At 46.2% G+C, this 25,439-nt stretch overlaps 1 protein-coding gene across 1 annotated transcript in view; it reads left to right on the top strand.

The window, feature by feature from the left end:
• gli2a (GLI family zinc finger 2a) overlaps nucleotides 1–25,439 on the top strand; it is a gene marked incomplete at its 5' end in the record, with an annotated part of 87,251 nt that overhangs the window by 39,852 nt on the left and 21,960 nt on the right. Inside the window, 3 exons of the mRNA XM_084179188.1 lie at nucleotides 3,018–3,123; nucleotides 12,208–12,413; nucleotides 17,212–17,391. Of these exons, the coding sequence (XP_084035314.1) occupies nucleotides 3,018–3,123; nucleotides 12,208–12,413; nucleotides 17,212–17,391 (492 nt within the window). The remainder of the gene's footprint in view (nucleotides 1–3,017; nucleotides 3,124–12,207; nucleotides 12,414–17,211; nucleotides 17,392–25,439) is intronic.

Genomic DNA, 25,439 nt, shown 5'->3' with positions numbered 1-25,439 from the left:
TTAGGGACACATTATTCCCTTTCTGTTAGTCACATGTCTGTGGGACTTGTTCAGTTTATATCTCAGTTGTTGAATCTTGTTATGTTCATACAAATATTTACACATGTTAAGTTTGCTGAAAATAAACGCAGTTGACAGTGAGAGGACTTTTCTTTTTTTGCTGAGTTTACATTGCTGCTCACCCAGGGGGACAGCTGGCAGTCCAGTGCCTGTGGACCCTCCCCTGTACCATGTACCCAACCCCTGTACCTGCCTCTTGTTGTCCCTGTGGCCCAGGAAACAATGCAGCTGTCTGGGTGATGGAACAGGCCTGCTCAGTCTTTCCCACTAGATCAGAGCAGCTCCTCTCTCTCTGGGGCTCCTTACTTTGTCTAGTAAGAGGAAGTTGTTCCTGTTTTCTTGTTTTGAAGTTAGTGTATGCCACCTCCAGTAGAGTCTGAGGACCACTGACCTCCTTGATCCAGACCCATTCCAAATCACTCCATCCTCTTCAACAGCCCACTCTCCCTGCCTCGCATCAGGCATTGATGGGAGCCAGGAGACATGTTTGGATAAACGCTGGAACTTCTCCCCACACTCATCCCCCCATTAAGTTTTTACAGGGTGGCTTTTTGTTGCTTCTAACGTACAAGTTGACTTGAGAATGTGTCTTCTCTTTCATATAAAGGAAGAGAGAGGCTCGTTGGCAGACGTCCAAAATCGTTCCCACAAATTAGGATACGGTACAACAGAGGCAATCATGAGAACAATAGGCTCAATTGCGACTAACTACCAGTAATGTCTTGCTTTGTGTTTGCAGTTCCCAAAGAAAAACATTTAAAACATCCAAGTTGGCCTCCAGGCAGACAGAGTCGAGTTACAGTGGCATGTTTTCTTAGCCATGGCTTCAGGAGCCTTCAGGAGTCTTTGTGCAGTAATGAAGCTAAGTACATATCAAACAGAGGGCTGCCAAGGAAGGAGCCATCATGCTCAGAGAAGAAAGTTTCCTGTCATGTCTTCAAACACCACTGCTCAGAGGCAAAGCTCTGTGGTGGGTTAGCCTCAGTCCTTATAACCTTAGTCCTTTTCCTCCCAGTTGGGACATGAGGCCACAACAACCTCTGTCGTTTGCCTCAGTTTGTGCTCTGTTCGTGGGCTAAGCTTTGTAGTGTGGTGCCTGTCCATCAAAGTGACAGGGGGCTCTGCTGGGCTTTAGTGGCTTTAGTGATGACCCAGGAATGCTGATTCATGCAGGTAGAATTTCCCCTTGAAATCACACACACACACACACACACACACACACACACACACACACACACCCTCATTGCCTACTTCCACATCCCCCTATCTCCTTCATCACCCTATCCCCCACACAGGAGATAATGATCTGTGCACCCTGACCCCTGACCCCTATGGTCTCTGCTCCCCAGGTCATCTCTGACTCACTGGAGCGCATGATGCTGCACAAATAATCTTAATACAGAGATCCCAGAGACCAACCAGCCAACCCAAGGGAGCTGGCCTCCTCCTCTTTCTCCTCCTCCTCTTTCTCCTCCTCTTCTTTCTCCTCCTCCTCTTTCTCTTTCTCCTCCTCCTCTTTCTCCTCCTCTTCTTTCTCCTCCTCCTCTTTCTCCTCCTCTTCTTTCTCCTCCTCCTCTTTCTCCTCCTCCTCTTTCTCCTTCTCTTCTTTCTCCTCCTCCTCTTTCTCCTCCTCCTCTTTCTCCTCCTCCTCTTTCTCCTCCTCCTCTTTCTCCTCACTGCAATACACACACACACACACTAGCCTGGATTCAGTTATAAAAACTCAGATGCTTTTACTTACTCCCATTTGTGGAGTAGAATCAGGGCAATTGTTGGGGTGGGATGTTCTGCTGAATATCCACGCTTTGATTTTACTCAGCATACATTTAAAAGGGGAGGATGTTAAAGGAGCAGAAACTGAACTGGTTACAACTTAGAAAGTGTTTAATGGGAGCTCTTTTGGAGCAGAGCTCTTCTCTGTACTGTAGAGAGGGAGCTAAAGAGGGTCTATATAGGCTCAGACTCAGACGTATTCATCACACTAATTAATGAAGGTCTGTTGTTTTTAACAAGATGTCCCCCGAGCTATGAACCTTTTTATGGCAGGAAATGTGTGCATTTTTCTAGTCTTTCACATAAAAAACACACTCATCATGAAATAACTGTGTGTTTCGCCCCCTTTACAGATAGAGAGCTATTAAGGGACACAGTACCCAGGGCGAACGATCCAGACCAGACTGTAATTAAACATTTCAATTACCGGTATTATGGGAACTGTAAATAGGTAGAGTTACACCCCATGCTGTGGAGGTATGGAGGATGGAACAGGAGCACATCATCCTTAGCTAGCTAGCTTGGTGAAATGCCTGCTGCTGCTCTTTTTTGAGTCATTCCAGCTCAGGACAGCAAGTAAGTGCTCTCTCTCCTCTTCCATGAACCACTACTAGTGTGTAGGGTAATAATGGTTTAGCTGCTGCTTGTAGCTGCTGCCTGTGAGGTGAGCATCTCCAGTATAGCAGGGAGTCAGAGGTTTTCATCTCACTGCTGTCGTTCCTTGTTTACATCCAGACTGTAGCTCTCCTTCACATGGGCACCTCTACGCACACACACACACACACACACACACACACACACACACACACACACACAAACTCACACACACACACACACACACATACACACACAGACACACACACACACACACTCACTCACACCAAGTTCAAAGGGCCGGATCGCAGCAGGTCTTTGTCATCTCTCATGTCTGAGATGTAGTAGGATTCCTCAGGACCACTATTTATTTAGCCATTCTTCTTCCTGTGTGATAGTGCCAATATTTGACACAAAACTGCTCAGCCAGCCCTCTGAGGTGGTTCATGTTTGCTGCATTATAGCTTTAGGTTTTTACCCGTTGAAATATTTCACTGGGAAATCTTTAATGAAGTGCTTTTCTTCTCTCTCTCCTTGCCCTGTCTCCTCCCTCTCTCTGTCCCCCTTCTCTCCTCTCTTTCTTCTCACAGGTCCTCACCATCTCTTCCCCACGTTTCACACACCTATCCCAATCGATATGCGTCACCACGAGGGGAGGTACCATTACGAGCCACACCCCCTTCACGCCATGCATGGGTAAGTAAGACTAACATACTCAGTAATTCATAAAGTGGTTTGAGTTCAGATTCGAACCAGTTGTGTTGCACAGGAGGGCAGAATGGGAGTGTTCATGGCCAAGGCATCTAGCTGAAATGTTGGGCACTGGCTTCTGTTTCGGTTTGTTAAACCTTGTCTTTAATTACATGAAAGAATCAACTTAAATTTTTTCTGGAGTGCGTCCTGTTCTTTACAAGAACGTGAATGAGCAGATCAGTCATCACCCTGTAGTGATTTACCCTCGGTGGTCCCGCCATCTCGCCCTCCTTTCATCTGAGTCAGAGAGAGAGAAACCTTTCCAAACGGAGAGAGAGAAAGCCAGGTCCATATTAAAGACAGATGATACTGAGCGAGAGAAAGGAGAAAAGAAAGAACCAGTCAGTTTAGCACCAATACAACAGAATGTTAACATTTCCGCTCGTATCTCCCTTCCTTGCGTTTCATGGTGTGGGACTTGGAAAGCTCTTTGGTCCCACTGGCATGGTGCGCTGAAACGCTAGGGAGCATTGCCAGAGAGACATCCTCTTCACATTAGAGGAGATCCACAGAGAGGGATCTGTCAGACAGGCAGACAGGCAGACAGACGGAGGTAGGCAGGCAGGCAGGCAGGCAGGGAGGCTATCAAGAAAGAAAGATAGACAGACAGAACTTTGGCCAAATTTGGTTTATTTTTGTCAATCAGGCTCCACCCACACTGACACATTTCTTTCCCGTCCCAGAAAAAGTTTGGTCTGCTTAACATTGCCAGGCCTCCTCTCCTTTCTCCGCTTATCTTAAAAACCACAAACAGGTGGATGAAACAAATCAATAGGTTTGTGGGACTACCATTTGCATTCCCAGATCTGATGGTGATGGTGATACATACTTTGTTCCTGCAGTGGAAAAGCTATTCATCACTAGACAAACCAGGGGGGAGGACGAGTGGAGTTGAAAACAGAGTCCTTACTCCGACTGCCATGATTAATGTGATTTGATCTTGACAGTGCTCCCCTAATTCATCAAGCCCCTGATTTAGCTGTCTGTTCCTCCGCCTTTGCCGAAATCACCCTAATTACGTATACCTTGCTCTGCAAATTAAGTGTCGGTGTCGTATGTCGGTGGTGTATGTCGCTTTGTTACCCGCACTGCAGTATGTCAGGGCTTCTGCTTCCTGTCTACCTGAACAAGACAGCTCCGCACTGAGACCCTTCATCACTGTTTGCTTGAAACATAATGAGGGGCATGGTTCATTTTGTCAGAGCTGTCATATTTACAGCTATGGGACTATTCCTACTCTGGTAGAAAGGGATGGATGCTGCCTTCATGCCTAGCTGGCAGCACCTCAGAACAGAGCTAGCTATGGGACAGTTCCTGCTCTGTTTATAACTAGTTTCCATAAACACTGAGTGTACAAAACATTGAGTTGCAACCCCATTTGCCCTCAGAACAGCCTCAATTCGTCAGGGCATGGACTCCACAAGGTGTCAAGCGTTCCACAGGGATGCTGGCCCACCCGTGCTCCCGAGTGTCGCAGTGGTCTAAGGCACTGCATCGCAGTGCTAGCTGTGCCACTAGAGATCCTGGTTCGAATCCAGACTCTGCTGTAGCCGGCTGCAACCGGGAGACCAATGGGGCGGCGCACAATTGGCCCAGCGTCGTCCAGGGTAGGGGAGGGAATGGCCGGCAGGGAGGTAGCTCAGTTGGTAGAGCATGGTGTTTGCAACGCCAGGGTTGTGGGTTCATTTCCCACGGGGGGCCAGTATAAAATTTTTAAAAAAGAATAATGTATGCACTAACTGTAAGTCGCTCTGGATAAGAGCGTCTGCTAAATGACGTAAATGTAAATGAGTGTTGACTCCAATGCTTCCCACAGCTGTGTCAAATTGGCTGGATGTCCTTTGGGTGGTGGAAGATTCTTGATACACACGGGCAACTGTTTGGCTTGAAAAACCCAGCAGCGTTGCAGTTCTTGACACACTCAAAACGGTGCGCCTGGCACCTACTACCATACCCCGTTCAAAGGCACTTAAATCTTTTGTCTTGCCCATTCACACTCTAAATGGCACACACACACAATCCATGTCTCAATTGTCTCAAGGATTAAAAATAATTCTTCAACCTGTCTCCTCCCCTTCATCTACACTGATTGAAGTGAATTTAACAGGTGACATCAATAAGGGATCATAGTTTTCACCTGGATTCACCTAGTCAGTCTATATCATGGAAAGAGCAGGTGTTCCTAATGCTTTCTATACTCAGTGTAGAAGAGACAGGAAGAACAAGAACCAGAACCAGAACCAGGGTTCCTAGGGAGGGATGCTGCATCAGTCAGTACCTGGCTAGATAGGCCTCTTGGGCACTCATGTCTAGATGCACAAAAGACCTAAGAGTAAAATGCCTGGATCATTTCACTGGTCTGGACTGGGGGAATTTGGAGAAATTCTTTGGAGAAAGATTGGGAAATTTGGGGAAAGATGCATTCATCCCTCAACAGTACAGCACAGGGCTAGCTTGCTCTGAGGCAGTGTAACAGTACAGAGCTTTGCTTTGAGACAGTGTAACAGTACAGAGCTTTGCTCTGAGGCAGTGTAACAGTACAGAGCTTTGCTCTGAGGCAGTGTAACAGTACATAGCTTTGCTCTGAGGCACTATAACAGTACAGAGCTTTGCTCTGAGGCAGTGTAACAGTACAGAGCTTTGCTCTGAGGCAGTGTAACAGTACAGAGCTTTGCTTTGAGACAGTGTAACAGTACAGAGCTTTGCTCTGAGGCAGTGTAACAGTACAGAGCTTTGCTCTGAGGCAGTGTAACAGTACAGAGCTTTGCTCTGAGGTAGTGTAACAGTACAGAGCTTTGCTCTGAGGTAGTGTAACAGTACAGAGCTTTGCTCTGAGGTAGTGTAACAGTACAGAGCTTTGCTCTGAGGCAGTGTAACAGTACAGAGCTTTGCTTTGAGACAGTGCTTATAATGTGCAGTGTATGCCTAAAGTGGATTGTGGAATTGGGCATCCTCTGTGTGAACCTACAAGTCAGTGAAGAGGGAAGCCAGCCTCTCCTCTCTGCCAACATGTTGGAGGGGGTAATTAGTATCCAAAATACAGCCTTCCGTTCCCAGAACCTAAACAACAACACGAGAGGAAGCAAAAAACAGATCCCCACTCATTCCAGACCAGCAGGACCGCTATTTATTCTTTTTGGGAGTTGGATCCAAATTGCAGCATTGAACTGAACTGAATTCTGCCCTGAGGTTTTGTGTGGTGGAGCTGTAGAGCTGCGGCCTGCACCAGCCCTGTACGCAAACACATGCTGTCCAGTTTATCAGGCAATCAGTCTGGGCTTGGAATGTTTTGATTAAATGGATTTTCCAGATCAGCTATTTGTTTTTTTCTTTGTTTGGCTTGTTTAGCGTACTGTTCCCGAGCATGCTGATTGGTTAGCGTTAGAAGGGAAGCCAATCTTGAGCAAGCTGATTGGTTAGCGTAGGAAGATTGGGTTGATCTTGAGCATGCTGATTGGGTGTCAGTCCATTGACCCTCAGTTTTTTACGATGTTGGTTCTAGCCTTCACTCAGTGCTAATGGGAGGATTTAAAAGTTCCTATGAATTATTGCGAGGAATGCATTCATGAAAGGACAGAAGCAGCTATCAATCAAATGAAAGGCTGTTGCAAATCAATGGTTTAAAAATGTCAAGACTGAGATAATTTGGTTTGAATCAGAATTAAAGATGTGTGTCTTTGCATACTAGCTACTGTCTCCACTATGTTTCTAGGTCATCCTCATTCCTTTGTCTGCTGTACACAGAGCCCTCTTGTTAAAGAATAGTATATCATCAAAGTTTGAGTCCAAATCCTCAGCATCCTGATGAAGAGTCCCAAAAACAACTAGGAGCTCAATGCAGCCCCATCTCCAGCCCCTGTGGGGTAACACGGCTTGCATCCCAAATGGCACCCGATCCCCTTTATAGTGCACTACTTTTGACCAGAGCCCTATAGGCCCTGGTCAAAAGTAGTGCACTATATAGGGAATAGGGTGCCATTTGACACACAGCCACAGTGATTTATCTCAATGGGAGTGGCTGCCCAGAAGTACAGACGAGAGTGTGTCACGTCGTAATTCATCTGCTGAGCCAGTAGGGAATAACATGCCAGAGAGGCAAATACTAACTTGTTGGTGGTTCCAGACAGCCAGGCAGAGAGAGTAGAGAGAGATCCACTGAAACAGGATGCCTGAATTCACATAACCTTCAGTGTTGGGGAAGAGAGGTAAAGGCTGCTATCTGTCTCTCTGTCTGTCTGTCTGTCTGTTGGTCCAAAGAAAGGCTTCCTGTTCCAACACCCTCGAGTTGCAGTAAAGACTAGACTAAGGCTACTTAAGAAGAGGTGTTGAATAGGTACAGGTGGCCCTAACCAGCATATGTCCATTTACTGCCCTGCCCCACACCAAAAGTACCGCACAGCAACGTCCCCCTCCCCTATCCCCTGGACTCCACATGCATACACACAGTAATGCACTTACTCATATGTTTTTGAAGCTCAAACAAGCAATCCCTTGTCCAAATGCACTTTTTCTCACACTAGGAATCCAACAGGGGGATGACCGACAGTAGCTACATAAGCTGGTAATCATACAGTGAAGCAAACAACAATTACCTCAAGTGGAAATGTACTGTACTGTAGTTTGTGTGGCTTGAATCACTCTCTCCACCTTCTCCTCCTCCTACAACATATACATAGCTACAGACAAAGATAACGAAATGACTGTCTGTCTTCCCCTCTCCCATTGACTTCATAATCTAATAATGATAATAATAATAGTAATAATAAAATAAATGATATATGCCATTTAGCAGACGCTTTTATCCAAAGCGACTTAAAGCCAATTTATGCTTCAATCGTAAATGTGGTCGGAGGCATGCAGAGGCTAAATCGAGCTCCGTACCGCATCACCGTGCACCTCCCTTGTAACAATGTGGAGGGCTTCGTATAGCTCCGTATTGACATGATTGGTTGACGGTAGGTGGGGGCGGGAGGTCCTGTATAAACACAAACTCACTTCCTTGAAAACTTCCTTCGCAACAGCTCTGCTCTGCTACACGAAGCGCACAAAATATGAATGCCCTGACTTCTACAGAGGCCATATCGCAGTAAATGCTGTATGGCCACTGCAGACATTGGATTGACCATGCAGAGCCTTTTACAGTCATGCATGCATACATTTTACATATGGGTGGTCCCGAAATCGAACCCACTATCCTGGCGTTGAAAGCACCATGCTCTGCTAACTGAGCTACAAAGGACCACTTCAGTTACATCAGTTTAGTCTGGTAACCACCCATGGTGCTATGTATGATGGAATTCTCTTTAAATGACAGGTTCTGATGTAGAGACTGCTCTCCCAGGCTCGTTTTTTCAGGGTTGTTGCACTACATACTCCGTCTGTGACTAAGACTGTCTGTGGAGAAACAGTTCAAGTAACATCTTGTCAGAAAGAGGGCGGTTTGACAAGACTTGAATAATAGTAGCTGTCAGAGAGGTCTCCTGTCTGTTGTCTCCTGACAGGCCAAGGTGTAGTACCTTCCACCTCATTATCACAGACTCAAACATGCACATGGTAGTTTGTGTGATTAATGGTATTTGTTAACATGTTCTGTGTCATACCGTGACAGACAAATAAGGTTTTGATGATGATTATGTGTGAAAACTGCGATGTGTTACTGGGGTATTTTGAAGCTCAAAGAACCCCATCGGAAAAAAAATACATTCAGAAATGCTTCACAATTGAAACAAAGGAATTCAAGGGCTTTAAGAAAGGTGTATGTGTCAATTGTATGTCATTTCTCCATTTGAACTCTGATCAATTAAATCATTTAAGTCTGGGAGGTAGGACACGACCAATTCATTTTGCACCAGTCAGGTTAGTTGTTGTTAATAATTTTTGCACTTCAAGCTTCAATCTAGGAGGGGGCTGCCATAAGGGAGAGCATTCACAGCCTCCACAAACTAGCCAATTTCAATTTCACAGTTTCAATTAAGTTTACCGACTTATATTCCAAATACTTGAAAGGAGTCCAATACCACTGTATATATAAACACAACATTGGCCTCTTATCTGGCTTTAAATGTTGATTAAGAAATGGCACATTTGAAAATGTTCACTTGTGTACTCTGTGTTGATCCTCTGTGGCTGAGGTCGGGACCACAGGCGAGTCAGCTGACGTCCCAAATTGTACCCTATTCCCTATTTAGTGCACTTCTTTTGACCAGGGTCCATAGGGCTCTGGTCAAAAGTAGTGCACTATATAAGGAATAGGGTGCCATTTGGGACCGCAGCCTCAGCCGGATCTAAAGGCTCTTTGGGGTCGTCACACCACAGATCCCACCGCTGCCACCAAATGACGCTCCCCCACAGCACAGCGGTAACCGGGAACACTGTGGCTAAACATGAAGGACGGTGACCAACCAGCACGGTCCATAGTAAATTACTCAGACAGATAAGAGCACTCTGGTGCCAGTTTTACGAAACCCGTAGCGTCAGCGAAGCTGAACACTAATCTGTGGAACTTGCGCAGGCCTCTAGACCCGCGCCATGTGGAAGCTCCAAGGGGAGGGAATCAGCTTGGGCTTTGTGTATGGAGCGTCTGTTTCTTCTCAGCTCCCCCAGAACAGAACAGAGACCTCTTTATGGGCCATCCATTGGAGGGATTGACGGCAGAAAGTTGGCCTTCAGACAAGGCTGGTTGTCTGTAGGCGTTTACTGGAAACGGAGGGAGCAGCAAGGCCTGGGTTGGGTTGGGTTGGGTTGGGTGCAGGTTGGCTCCCATACAGAGAGGGGTATAAATGAGAGACTGAGGTGAACCCAGGCCTTGCCAAGAATGCTAACATTTCAGACCCACCTTTCAGACCCACAACCAGCCTCTGCCAGCCTCTTGTCCCTGTGGATTTCAGTGAGAGATCAGTTTACCCAAATCCACAGATTTTACGGGAAGAAGCCATATCATGGAAGAAGCCATATCATGCTGCTATTCCAGTTTCAACTGTTCTGCCTGCGGCTACGAAACCCCTACCTGTCCCAGACCTGCTGTTTTCAACTCTAAATGATCGGCTATGAAAAGCCAACTGAGAGACCTGAGCCCTAGGACCATACGTCGGGACTACCGGCCGTGGTGACTCCTTGCTATCCCCAGTCCGCCTGGCCTTGCTGCTATTCCAGTTTAAACTGTTCTGCCTGCGGTTATGGAACCCCTACCTGTCCCAGACCTGCTGTTTTAAACTCTAATGATCGGCTATGAAAAGCCAACTGAGATTTATTCCTGATTATTATTTGACCATGCTTGTCACTTATGAACATTTTTGAACAACTTGGCATGGTTCTGTTATAATCTCCACCCGGCACAGCCAGAAGAGGACTGGCCACCCCTCATAGCCTGGTTCCTCTCTAGGTTTCTTCCTAGGTTTTGCCTTTCTAGGGAGTTTTTCCTAGCCACCGTGCTTCTACACCTGCATTACTAGCTGTTTGGGGTTTTAGGCTGGGTTTCTGTACAGCACTTCGAGATATTAGCTGATGTAAGAAGGGCTATATAAAATAAAATTGATTGATTGATTGATATCAGTATTTCAACTATTTTCTTTACCTCATGTACTCCTGGCACATATCAGCATTTACTATACTTGAGATATGGAACTGTGTTGTAAGTCTAGGCTCCAAGTAGTATCTATTATGAATTCTTATCATTATAACTAATGGATGTTAAAACATATTTGTGTATACTAGCTTATTTCTGCTTCAAATACTTTTTTCTTCAAAGCAAGAGCATTTTAGTTGTTTTTGTGTGTTGCCTGCCCACCCTGCAACTCATCAGTTGAGCAGACTCAAGTCTGGTACTATGAGCCCCCAACCCCACCGTCCCCACTCCCCCCCACCTCACCGTCCCACTCTCCCTCACTCTCCCCTATCCACCCCCATTTCCCGCCCCACCTCATCAACCCTCTCCTCCCCCCTCCCCCGATGGACAGCATACTGTGACTCATTACAGTGGTAATTTGGAGACTAATGAAATGTGAGGACGTGGTACTGGCCTGCTTTGTTTAAAAACATCTCCTGACACATCTACTCCTTGGTTAGGAGAAGCAGCCTGTAGTATAGGAGAAGCCTGTAGGCCTCTATAGCAGCAGACAAACAGAGAGTGGAGAGGTGAGGACGTGGTACTGGCCTGCTTTGTTCAAAACCTGACATCTTCTCCTCTTCACTTGTTTCCAGGTGCTATACGGCCTGGCCCACCACACACAGAGGTTTCAATTAGACCCAACAACCATATTAACACAAGGAGTAGCATGCCCCTTCAAATAACTAGCTTTGCCCAAAACAGTTCAAAGAACTGTGCCAGCGGCCAGCAGACAGCCGGTACTTTATTCAGTGTTCTGTTCTGGCTTCAGGGGGTAGCTATCAGCTATCAAGAGTTACAGCAGCCTCCTGGCTGTGTTTCTACAAGCAGACCTGCTAGTTACCTGCCAACAGATGACACATTTATATCCCACTGACTGTGACCTGTGGGCTATATTATCAATGACTCAACTTCAGTTACAGTATCTTGTTCTATTAATCTGGTAGCTTGAAGGTGGCTGACGAGACGCCTCTGTTTTTTACAGTTACATCCGGATGGATGTGCTGACTCGTAACAGGGCTAAGTAGTAATATGAGAGACACCTTGGCTGTGCCCACCCAAACAGACACCCAAACAGTAGGCTTTGTCATAGGAGTGTAGTCTGAGAACCTCAGTCTCAACTTGTTCCCTGCTTCAGGCCTAAGTCTGAGGAGCGGTACAAGAGGGGATCACTATGACACATCAGGAATGGGGGAACAAGAACAATAGTAGTGGATCTGGATTGAGATTTACATGTTTTCAGGGACAGACCTGAATGGCAGACATACAGTACATGAAAACCACTAACATTCACAAAAATCCTGTTTTATAAAACACTGTTTTGCACAACTCTTTCAAGGTATTCACTTTAAACAGCAATGTGCTTGTGCATGGTTGTCTCTTTCACTCTAGTTCTGGTATTAACTAATTTTCTCTCTCTCCAGACCTCATGGCCTAGCAGGCAGCCCGGTCATCTCAGACGGCATCTCTCTGATCCGTCTGTCTCCCCACACAGCAGGGACGGGGGATTCCCCCTTCAGCCCCCCTCACCCCTACGTCAACCCCCACATGGAGCACTACCTCCGCTCCATGCACAGCAGCCCCACCCTCTCCATGATCTCTGCTGCCCGCGGACTCAGCCCTGCAGAAGGTGAGACACAAATGCACAGACACACATACAAACTCCTGGCAGTTATAAGGGAGCTTACTGTAACAGAGCATTAAAAGAAAGAACACATCTTTAAAAGTGCATAGTATTTTCTATGTCAAAGCACAGCCCATATCTGTCAGATTATATGTGATATGTATACAAATGCTAAGAATAAGACAGATATAGTTCGGAAGTCATTATGTAAGGGTGTGTAGTGATAGATTTACAGACATATTTGGTTCAGCATTAAGGAGGTGAGATGAGAGGATCAGGCTGTGTTTAAGGGAAATAACACTTAATGGATAGTTCTCGCTATAAACACAGAGAGAGAATGTCTGGAACACAACATCTCCCAGAACACACCTGGGTATATGTTGTTATGTTGTTTACACACCAGATTACCCACCATACTGTGAAAATTAGTCCAACACCTAATACACTCTGCTATATTAAAACGTTCTCCTTTCATCCTCTCATGTAATGGGATGTGTATGGTTTATAAAACGGGTGGGTCTAATCCTGATTCGCTGATTGGTTAAAACCGCATTCCAACCGGTGTCTATTCCACAAGTTACCACCGGCTAAAGCTATGACGTTGAAATGCCTATTTACTCTGTTCCATCTGACTGCGCAATCCACTGTTTCATCAGCCCAGCCAGTCAATTTATAAACTTGATCTCCACTGTAAAAAGCATCTAGACATTATCTCCCATTTCCTTTTAGACTAGCAATTGGTTTTCAATAGTGGAGATTTGTATACATCTTGCTGTCTGTCTCTTTGATATTTGCAACATTGTTTCAGTATTGACATTCGATCTCCAGCTGTCCCGTAGTAATGAATGTGTTGGGAGTCAGGACGAGACAGACAGGCAGGCAGCTTTTCTCAGCCAGTCGAAATCATGAATCAGCATAAAGTTTATGTATATATACAAAGACATTTCAATTTAAAAACAGGTCAAACTAAACAAAATGTAGCTAGTTTGCAATCTTTCCAGCTTCAGTTTGAAGTGATTGTGTTAGCTGTGTTGTTGGCTAGCTCCGCTGAACAAGTGTCCTGACAAGAGAGCACATTTTCTATGCCAGGTGAAATAGTGCATCATTAGCTCATTGTTATGGATGTATCCAAAGAAATATCACTAGAAAACAGCTTAAACAAATGCAAACGCAGCTACTTTGTTGTTATTCTGGCTGCACTGTTTGACGTGACTGTAAATTAGCCGTAGTTGACTAGCTAGCAAGCAAGGGATAAGAACGTTGCCAGCCAGTATGGCAATAGAACATTTAGAACGAACAACTGGGTCGCGTCCATAGATACAAAACAAAAAGACTTAACGACTGGGTCGCGTCTCTGGCAACCAAACCGATAGAACGAACGACTAGCCGGCTTGGGTAGCAACCCTAGATTTGTGTCGGGACTATATCTTGTGGAAGGATGAAATAGTATGAATACATTTTTTAAACGTTTTTAATGAAAAAATGTAAATCATTAGATGTTGGTAACCCGTTGTATAAAAGTGATAATGCCCGAGAAGCCAGTGTTTGGAGGATATATTGGCACCCGTGCGTGCCAATTTATCCTCCAAACACCGGCTTCTCTGGCATTATCAATTAAGTGTATACTGTGTGTGTGTTTGCATGCATGTGTGTGCATGAATGTGTGCGTGCTTGCGTGAGTGTGAAAGAGAGAGCGAGAGAGAGAAAGAAATAGTGTATGTGTACACATGCACGTGCTAGAACGTGTGTATACGTTTGTGAACAAATGTTTGGGTATCGGAAACTATGGAAATTAGCAAAGACTAACAAAGCACATTTCCCTCCCCTGTATGGAGCTCATATGATGACAGGCCTGTCCTCACGACCCTGTTACAACAACAGGTTGAAGAGAGTAGAGAGAGCTGCCTGAGAGGCTACAAAGGCTGAGAGATAGAGCTGTCTTAGAGGCCCACAAATAAATCACTGAGTGTACTCCCCTGTCGACTTTAATGGCTCTGTGGCTTTTAGAAGAAGCAATGCGGAAGAGATTCTGTCACTGATAAAGTGGCAGCAGTGGCAAAGAAGTATGTCAGAAAATGGAGGTCATTAAGCTTGAATGAACATAAATAAAGTTGTGTAACCGGGGAGCCTATCAGAGAATACTGTAGATAATCCTAGAGATAGAATACATGTAAAGTAGTTGTAGACATCTTGTTTGAGTGTAGTTTTAGTAACCTAATGCCTGGACACTACTGTTAATTGTCCCGGAGATTCTTCTTTTTCCTATGTTGTTGTGGAGCTATAGAATCAGTCCATTTTATCAGCATATCAACTTGGTTACATCAGGAAACTGACAGATCTTCCAAGGATAGGAAACATCCACACCCTTTATAGCCAGTATTGTCAATGTCTACTATATGTCTGTTACAGCAGTGTAGGGTCACCCCAAACCATGTAAAGGAGAGAGAGCCTCCTCATTCTGCCTTCTGTCTGTTGAATTCCCTGGCCGATGAGCTGGTTTCACCGGGACGACTACTGGTTTTATCCTCTACCCTTCACCACCATGCTCCTGTCCTTGTGTCTGTCCAGTCCACTACCCTCCACCATCCTCAGTCTGTCTGTCCAGTCCACTACCCTCCACCATCCTCAGTCTGTCTGTCCAGTCCACTACCCTCCACCATCCTCAGTCTGTCTGTCCAGTCCACTACCCTCCACCATCCTCAGTCTGTCTGTCCAGTCCACTACCCTCCACCATCCTCAGTCTGTCTGTCCAGTCCACTACCCTCCACCATCCTCAGTCTGTCTGTCCAGTCCACTACCCTCCACCATCCTCAGTCTGTCTGTCCAGTCCACTACCCTCCACCATCCTCAGTCTGTCTGTCCAGTCCAATACGCTCCACCATCCTCAGTCTGTCTGTCCAGTCCACTACGCTCCACCATCCTCAGTCTGTCTGTCCAGTCCAATATCCTCCACCATCCTCAGTCTGTCTGTCCAGTCCACTACGCTCCACCATCCTCAGTCTGTCTGTCCAGTCCACTACCCTCCACCATCCTCAGTCTGTCTGTCCAGTCCACTACCCTCCACCATCCTCAGTCTGTCTGTCCAGTCCAATATCCTCCACCATCCTCAGTCTGTCTGTCCAGTCCACTACCCTCCACCATCCTCAGTCTGTCTGTCCAGTCCACTACCCTCCACCATCCTCAGTCTGTCTGTCCAGTCCACTACCCTCCACCATCCTCAGTCTGTCTGTCCAGTCCACTACCCTCCACCATCCTCAGTCTGTCTGTCCAGTCCAATATCCTCCACCATCCTCAGTCTGTCTGTCCAGTCCACTACCCTCCAACATCCTCAGTCTGTCTATCCAGTCCACACAAAGCAGCTACTGGAAGTGGTTATGTGATTCGGCAGGCGAGGAGAAACTAAAGCTTCTCTGTGGGCCTCCTGGCCAGCACAAACACACGCCTGTTCTCTTTTACCACAGCCAGCCCTAATTAGTCTTGATAGGAGCGTTTTGGTGTGGCCCGTGGTTTAGGCACTGCAGAGGAAAGGGGCTCAAACCTCCACCCCTCCTTCCCCTCAGTTTATCTAAATAACAGTAGTGACATTAGACCAGGTGTGTCAAACATACGGCCGTGGGGTGGTTGGAGTAAAAACATATACTTTAAAATTACTAAAACCAAATCGAAACTGTGTAGAAATGATAATGGACCTACATTCATATAGTTTCTTGACTGTGTCCATCTCACTAATAATCACCTAAATGAAAGCTAGACAGTCAGAGAGCATCAGAACTATGGATAGAGGACAATTTTTTGTACATTTTTACGGCGAGGAAATATAACACATTTTCAGTGCAGCCATCTGGACCTCTTTGAAGACCGAATGCGGCCCCCGGGGCAAAATGAGTTTGACACCCCTGCATTAGGCCCTTTAAGGGAGCTCAAACCTCCATCCATCCTTCCATCCCTCCTTTCTTCCGCTCCTCCTTTCTCTAACAGTAGAGACGTTAGCCCCTGATATATCCGCAGGGGCAAACGGAGAGCAGGAAACGGGGAGGAGGCCACAGTTATGGCTATAGGCCACAGTGGCTCGCTGCAAAAGGAAAGAAAACAAATCTATATCTCACTCTTATAGCTTGTGACACTTTTAAATGTGGGTTTACTGGGTGCAGGTGTTAACATGTTTTACATCAATATTTCCGTTGTGCTCAAGGGTTTCCCTTCTCTACCACTATGGATGCCATTTTATGGCTGTGTGTGTGTGTGTGTGTGTGTGTGTGAGAGTGAGTGAGTGAGTGAGTGAGTGAGTGAGTGTGTGTGTGTGTGTGTGTGTGTGTGTGTGTGTGTGTGTGTGTGTGTGTGTGTGTGTGTGTGTGTGTGTGTGTGTGTGTGTGTGTGTGTGTGAGTGCGTGCGGTAATCTGTCTCAATGAATTTATGTGCGAGACAGGAGAAGAGCAGGAATGTTCTATTCCCTCCTTCTTTCTCTTCTTCGTTTACTCCCCTGGGTCATTGACACTGCAGCAAACCTCAAATACTTCCCCTATCTTTTATCAAAAGCCTTTTGCCCTCCAGGCATCTTCTGTACCATAGATCTTCAAACCTGTGAAGCAATGCACCCTGTCTGTTCCTCTCTGTCTCTCCGTCTGTCACTTCATCTACTCACTCTTTTTGTCTCTGTCAGTGTCTGTCTCTTTGTCTCTGCGTCCTCTCATTTCACCCCCCCCCCTCTGTCTGTTCCTGTGTCAGTCTTCCCTGTCCCCGTCAGTTGTTCATTAGTTGACCTGTGTCTCTCATCTCACCCCTCTCTCCATCTCTGTCCTACAGTGACCCATGAGCACCTGAAGGAGCATGGTCTGTTCAGCCTGCCCCCTCCCCCTCCAGGTGCCAACCCTACAGAGTACTACCACCTCATGGCTAGTGGCAGGAGCACTTACGGAGACCTCATCATGCAGACCGGGGCGACCGCAGCAGCACACCTGCCCGACTACATCAGCCCTGTGGACGGTGAGTGACCCTGAAATCCTGCAACGCACCTTCCTGGGGTGTACCCCAAATGACACCCGATTCCCTAGATCAGGGGTTGGCATCTCTGGTCCTGGAGTGCAACAGCCACTGCACTGCAGGATCCTTTCCCAACTAGACACCACACCTGATTCTACCAATCACCTCACTGACCTTAATTGGCTAAATTCATCACATGGTCTAAAGCAAAACATGAAGTGCCTGTGGCCCTACAGGACCAGGGTTTCCTACCCCTGCACTACTTTTGACCAGATGCAGCCAAGGTCACAGTGACTCTCCCACCTCACTGCTAGCTGTATCATACACTGAGTGTACCAAACATTAGGAACAACTTCCTAATATTGAGTTGTACCCCCCCTTTGCCCTCAGAACAGCCTCAATTTTTCAGGGCATGGACTCTACAAGGTGTTGAAAGCGTTCCACAGGGATGCTGGCCCATGTTGACTCCAATGCTTTCCACAGTTGTGTCAAGTTGGCTGGATATCCTTTGGGTGGTGGACCATTCTTGATACACACGGGAAACTGTTAAGCATGAAAAACCCAGCAGCATTGCAGTTCTTGACACAAACTGGTGTGCCTGGCACCTACTACCATACCCCGTTCAAAGACACTTAAATCTGAATTGCACACATTCACAAGCCATGTCTCAATTGTCTCAAGGCTTAAAATCCTTCTCAAACCTATCTTCTCCCCTTCATCTACACTGATTGAAGTGGATTTAACAGGTGATATCAATAAGGGATCATAGCTTTCACCTGGATTCACCTGGTCAGTCTATGTCATGGAAAAAGCAGGTGTTCTTAATGTTTTGTATACTCTGTGTAAATTATGAAGTATCCATATGCCACACTACTAAATACTAAGTGCTTTTCATAGACTTCTCCACATCAAAGCAAGAGGAGCTTTCCTGGACTTATAAAAACCCTGAGTCGTAGCAGGGGGCGTATATAAACACAGAAAGGCCCACCACTGTTCTCCCAACACAGGCCTCTCATTTACACAGCTAGTCACATAGTGTTTCAGGTGTGTTACACTGTTATGAGTAACATCCTACAAATCCACAGTGGTAACCTTAAAAGGGCAAAGAGAGAGAGAGAGAGAGAGAGAGAGAGAGAGAGAGAGAGAGAGAGAGAGAGAGAGAGAGAGAGAGAGAGAGAGAGAGAGAGAGAGAGAGAGAGAGAGAGAGAGAGAGAGAGAGAGAGAGAGAGAGAGAGAGAGAGAGAGAGAGAGAGAGAGAGAGAGAGAGAGAGAGAGAGAGAGAGAGAGAGTTGGCAGTGGATGTACTATATTGCAGGCAGCAGCAGATGCCAGGGCTTCTATATCTGTCTCTTCTCTATTTCTCAGTCAGTGTTATGGCAGGTATACTGTAAATCTGTGGTCCCTGCTCTGCTCTTGCAATCTAACGGCAGGGATAGTGGCAGGCAGGCAGGGGAGATTTAGTGACAGTGTGACAGAAGAGAAGTGGTGAACAACCCTGTTTTCATAGGAGAGGTCAGACATATGGTGAGGCACCAAAGCCTTGCTGCCAGTCCCAGAGTGATAAGTAAGTAAGGCCTAATATAACCTTCCAGTTGGCTGTATGAATGAGCAATACAGTGCTACAGAGTGGTAAACTAAACTAAACTGTCCATGAAAGTAAGCATTTCGATGCCTTTCGATAATCAAACACATACATTCGCTGCCTGCCTGGCACAGGCTCCCGGTTTGGTATCCATGTCACTTTTATCCTGTCTCAAACCACCCAAGGGAAACGAGCGAGAGCGAGCCATCTACCATCTAACGGTGTTTGCACCTCCTGTCACGCTCTCCATCCACCCTGCGTGACGCTAACGTACCAATCCTCATGTGCATGCTAGGAAAATGCTACCGCCATGATCCCTGCCAGCGCAGGATCCACCTTGAAATGAACCGTTTAAATTACCCCTCAATCACTAAATCAAACATGAAGAGGGGGAGGGCATGCAGATTTGGGCATAGAGGTTGTTGCCTTCCTCCTTCACTACTCCGTCCCTCCATTCCTCCATCCATCTCCCCACTCCTCTCTCCCGGCGTGACCGCCACTGCTGCTGGCTTCCCACAGTTGTTTGGGGAGGCTGTTTGCTCAAACACCCACAGACACCGACTCACACAGCACAGGACTGGGCCTTCTCCTCCTCCTCACCTCCCCCGCCCCCCCTCGCCTCCTCACCTCCCCCTGGCAGGTTTATTTGGTGTTCTCTCCTTCTCAAACCTGGCTGACTTTGATGTGGTCAGTGTCCTGGGCACTCTCTGGCTTGAAGCTCTCCGTTAGTGTGGTTTAGCGAGACTAGCAGCTCCACAGACACACACAGGCTCTGTATTGACCCAGCCAGCCACCTAATGGCTCAGCGTCTCAGCATACGTCCTGGCTGAATAAAGAGCCTCATTTAACGGCAGAGAGGGCGATACATATGCATCGAGACCGCTACGTTTGTTTTGGAAGCCTAGCGCTGATAAAATAAAATAAATTAATATGCATATTTAAAAATCAATTTATGCTCTAATAAATTCACTGGACCTACCACAAGAGCTGAGTCCTCAGTGAACCCAAAGTTATAGTATGGCTGGTTCTTTTCCCTTCCCAATGATTCCTATTAGTACTGCAGACATGAGAGAGTGGGCTTAAAAAATTGTGATCGTTATTAAAAGGGAGAAATGTGTTCATGGAAAATTCTGCATACTAGCCCTAGTGCCGGGCGTACAGTAACGTTTTAAGACAGTCAGGTGTTCTCGTAGTTCCATGGGGCTAAATGTATGGATTTACTGTACATTTTAACATTTGCCATTAAGCAGAGCTATAACCCAGACATGTTAACCTTGGTCTTTTCTCAAGAACATGGCTAAATTACACTAAACATATCACCCTAATGCTGTCCAGTTTACCAGAGATAGCTGCTTAGGACAGACCATGCATCCCTGTGCCCATGCGTGGTACTGTATACTGTACGTTGACAATTGTATACCGTAATACAATTAATGAGAACAGTCAATAATCTGATCAGTAATCTGACTGTATGCATACCCATTCTCAGTTTTGGATCCCTTTGTTGAGGCCTTATGCTCTGCAGAGAGTGAAGGGGAGTAGGTAGCTAAGTAGTAATGCTTTCTCTAAGAACACATTATGGGCCCTGGTCAAAATTAGTGCACTATACAGTATAGGGAATAGAGTGCCATTTGGGACGCACCCCAGTAGCTCTCTGCTCCTCTCCTCCGCCCACTGTGTGACTGATTGAGGCATGGGTGCCATATAGGCTACATGCAGTCTGCTCCGACAGGCCTACAAAACAAACACTGACAGATCCTCCTGCTGTCCGTCAGTCTGTTGGTTAGCGTGGGCTGTGCCGAAATGCCAAGTGTGCCTCCGTGCCAATGGCGTGCTCTGACGCGTTCATCACCGGCTGCATGTGATGGGCCGGCCGGCCGGCAGGCCGACACGCATGCTGAAAAAACAGTCTCCACTAAAACAACATAGACCAATAGCAGACACAAACGTTTCCACCAGACCAGGCAGAGGCCAGTTGGGCCTCATTCCCTAAAGCCCTTTGTAAATCTATTGTGTGTGGCGTGTGATGTTATGAGTGGTCTCACCCAGTGATCTCAGATAGATAGATAGATAGATAGATAGATAGATAGATAGATAGATAGATAGATAGATAGATAGATAGATAGATAGATAGATAGATAGATAGATAGATAGATAGATAGATAGATAGATAGATAGATAGATAGATAGATAGATAGATAGATAGATAGATAGATAGATAGATAGATAGATAGATAGATAGATAGATACATACATACAGTGGGGGAAAAAAGTATTTAGTCAGCCGCCAATTGTGCAAGTTCTCCCACTTAAAAAGATGAGAGAGGCCTGTAATTTTCATCATAGGTACACGTCAACTATGACAGACAAATTGAGATTTTTTTTCTCCAGAAAATCACATTGAATTATTTTTTATGAATTTATTTGCAAATTATGGTGGAAAATAAGTATTTGGTCACCTACAAACAAGCAAGATTTCTGGCTCTCACAGACCTGTAACTTCTTCTTTAAGAGGCTCCTCTGTCCTCCACTCGTTACCTGTATTAATGGAACCTGTTTGAACTTGTTATCAGTATAAAAGACACCTGTCCACAACCTCAAACAGTCACACTCCAAACTCCACTATGGCCAAGACCAAAGAGCTGTCAAAGGACACCAGAAACAAAATTGTAGACCTGCACCAGGCTGGGAAGACTGAATCTGCAATAGGTAAGCAGCTTGGTTTGAAGAAATCAACTGTGGGAGCAATTATTAGGAAATGGAAGACATACAAGACCACTGATAATCTCCCTCGATCTGGGGCTCCACGCAAGATCTCACCCCGTGGGGTCAAAATGATCACAAGAACGGTGAGCAAAAATCCCAGAACCACACGGGGGGACCTAGTGAATGACCTGCAGAGAGCTGGTACCAAAGTAACAAAGCCTACCATCAGTAACACACTACGCCGCCAGGGACTCAAATCCTGCAGTGCCAGACGTGTCCCCCTGCTTAAGCCAGTACATGTCCAGGCCCGTCTGAAGTTTGCTAGAGTGCATTTGGATGATCCAGAAGAGGATTGGGAGAATGTCATATGGTCAGATGAAACCAAAATAGAACTTTTTGGTAAAAACTCAACTCGTCGTGTTTGGAGGACAAAGAATGCTGAGTTGCATCCAAAGAACACCATACCTACTGTGAAGCATGGGGGTGGAAACATCATGCTTTGGGGCTGTTTTTCTGCAAAGGGACCAGGACAACTGATCTGTGTAAAGGAAAGAATGAATGGGGCCATGTATCGTGAGATTTTGAGTGAAAACCTCCTTCCATCAGCAAGGGCATTGAAGATGAAATGTGGCTGGGTCTTTCAGCATGACAATGATCCCAAACACACCGCCCGGGCAACGAAGGAGTGGCTTCGTAAGAAGCATTTCAAGGTCCTGGAGTGGCCTAGCCAGTCTCCAGATCTCAACCCCATAGAACATCTTTGGAGGGAGTTGAAAGTCTGTGTTGCCCAGCGACAGCCCCAAAACATCACTGCTCTAGAGGAGATCTGCATGGAGGAATGGGCAAAATACCAGCAACAGTGTGTGAAAACCTTGTGAAGACATACAGAAAACGTTTGACCTGTGTCATTGCCAACAAAGGGTATATAACAAAGTATTGAGAAACTTTTGCTATTGACTAAATGCTTATTTTACACCATAATTTGCAAATAAATTCATTAAAAATCCTACAATGTGATTTTCTGGATTTCTTTTCCTCATTTTGTCTGTCATAGTTGACGTGTACCTATGATGAAAATTACAGGCCTCTCTCATCTTTTTAAGTGGGAGAACTTGCACAATTGTTGGCTGACTAAATACTTTTTTCCCCCACTGTAGATAGATAGATAGATAGATAGATAGATAGATAGATAGATAGATAGATAGATAGATAGATAGATAGATAGATAGATAGATAGATAGATAGATAGATAGATAGATAGATAGATAGATAGATAGATAGATAGATAGATAGATAGATAGATAGATAGATAGATAGATAGATAGATCCGGAAAAGATCTGTTCAGCCCTCTGCTCAATTTTTTCATTCCGATGTTGCCCTCGAGACAAATTTATTGGCCACCCCTGCTCTAGCTGGATCAGCATTTGCACCCCTTTCAGTGTAAACTTAAATACTGTAAATCCTACAGATTACAGTTCATTATGTCTTAATAGTAAGCTCACTGAGGAACGCGTCAAACAAGGCTGAACAAGGGGGGAGGCTCGTAGAGAACTAACAGCATAGGACCCTGCTGCCGGGAAAATAAACTCAAAGGTCCCATGACAATAGCTGCTGCCAAAGTAAACGTCTGCCATGCAGTCAGAGGAAAAAGAGATCTTAGTGTTTGGGGAGGAGGAGGGAGGGAGGGAGGACAGAGAAGGAGGAGGGTCTTGTCCAGTCCCTCTGACTACATACACAAACACTTACTGTATGAGCACACATGAGCACCTGGCAGTAGTGTGTGTGCGCACACACACAAACACACAGCTGGCTTTAGCAGGACACTGGGGGCTCATAGGGGAATCATCGCAGTGAGCTCCCTCTAATAAAATGTGCAGTGATGGTATTAGCGAGATTTACCAGGAAAAATAAACATTCCTCACCACTCGGAGGAGAGCAGAGGGGATCGGGGGTGGCTGGGCTGGGCTGGGGCTCTTGGCTGGCTGGTACCCAGGCTGTGGTGTAGTTTGGGAGGGAGAATGGGCCTCGCGCTGGGCCTCTCTCCATCGCCTCGGAGGACCAACGCATGACCCAGCCTACTTTACCTCAGTCTGGGGTCATCTGAAAGAGAGAGAGATAGAGTAGTGGAGGTAGTGGATCCACTGTACAGTGACCATAAGAAAGAAAAAGAAAAAGAAAGAGAGAGAGAGAGAGAGAGAGAGAGAGAGAGAGAGAGAGAGAGAGAGAGAGAGAAGCGGAGGTAGTGAATCAACACTCCTTACTAAATCATCCAACAAAGCCAGGCCCTCCACAGGGCTCCACTGGCTCTCCTGATGGGAAAACAGAACCCAGATAAAGAGACCCTACATCCCATTGTAATATCATTCTCTCAGGCTAACTACTAACTACAGGCCTCTAAAGCCTGTTGCACTGAACAAAGGGAGACTACCTTTGTGTGCTGTTTGTGGAACCTGTGCCAACTCTCATTCGGGGGGCTTTAGTTTGGGGGCTGTACTGGGAGGGACGGGGGGGTAAAGGATTAAGGATTACTACCCTTCAATTACAGTATTCAGATTTTCCACAAAGCCATTTCCATCAAAACAGCAACGGAGATGCTTAAAATAATCACTCAGCCCCCTTTTAGTTTTTTTTGTTAATGTGCACACAAGTGCCTGTAATTATGAGCCTATATATCAGTCCAGATCCCCCAATTATAGCCAACCCTCCCTGTGCTCTACTCTGCTCCCACAGAGACAGTCCTAGACCTAGAGAACAGGACATATCCCTCGGCCAGCGCCACGCCACCTCCTCACACATGTGGTTTCTCACTCCCTGCTGCCAGAACCTGGTGTACCCCTAAATTAGAGCCCCGCCATCGATAAAACACTCCATCACTGTGTGTGTTGCCTGAATGACCTCAGGCAGAGCAGACACAACAGTGACCTCAGGGGGGTGCTTATATTTGTCCTGTTACACACAAGTGTGTAAGGAAAATGTGTTTATTTTGCATATCCCAACTCCCCCAGGGAGTGGGGTCACGGCCAGGGTCACCATTATACAGCGCCCCTGAAACAATTAGGGATAAGTGCCTTGCTCAAGGGCACAGTGACATATTTTTTACCTTGTCGGCTCCAGTATTCGAACCAGCGATCTTTCGGTTACTGGCCCAACACGCTAACCTCAAGGCTACCTGCCGCACTAATAAATTGGGGCTGTCTTCAGGCGCTGTGTCTCTAACATGGGGTGCCAGTGGAGGAGTGTATCCTTGGTGTTCCAGGTCCAGGCTAGAAGAGCAAACGCTACGCTCTCATACACACTGTTGACTAACACTTTAACTAGGGACTCATGAGTGGATACAAAAAGTTGTACTAAATTGAATAGGGAGAGACTACAGTTTTTCTGGGGATGGGTATTTTGGGGTTGGAGGTATTTAAATTTTTGTCATTTAGCAGACACTCTTATCCAGAGTGACTTACAGTTAGTGAGTGCATACATTTTTCATACTAGCCCCCCGTGGGAAACGAACCCACAACCCTGGTGTTGCAAGCGCCATGCTCTACCAACTGAGCTACAGGAGGCCTGAAGTATGAAGGGGGTTGAGACAATGTCTGGGGGTAGGGGTTTGGGATGGTGGGTTTAGGGGGTTATTACTACAGTATGTCTGAGGATATAGGGATGGGGTTTTGGGGGGTGAAGCAGTCTTTTGTGAAGATGTTGAGACCATGTTTGGGGCTAGGGGTATGGAGGGGTTTGGGGGTTGGGGTATGAGGTATGAGGCTGTCT

Source organism: Coregonus lavaretus (genome assembly GCF_964263955.1).
Source record: "Coregonus lavaretus genome assembly, chromosome: 16".
Taxonomy (NCBI): domain Eukaryota; kingdom Metazoa; phylum Chordata; class Actinopteri; order Salmoniformes; family Salmonidae; genus Coregonus; species Coregonus lavaretus.
Note: the sequence above shows the minus strand (reverse complement) of the source record. Positions and strands in the feature narration are given on the sequence as shown.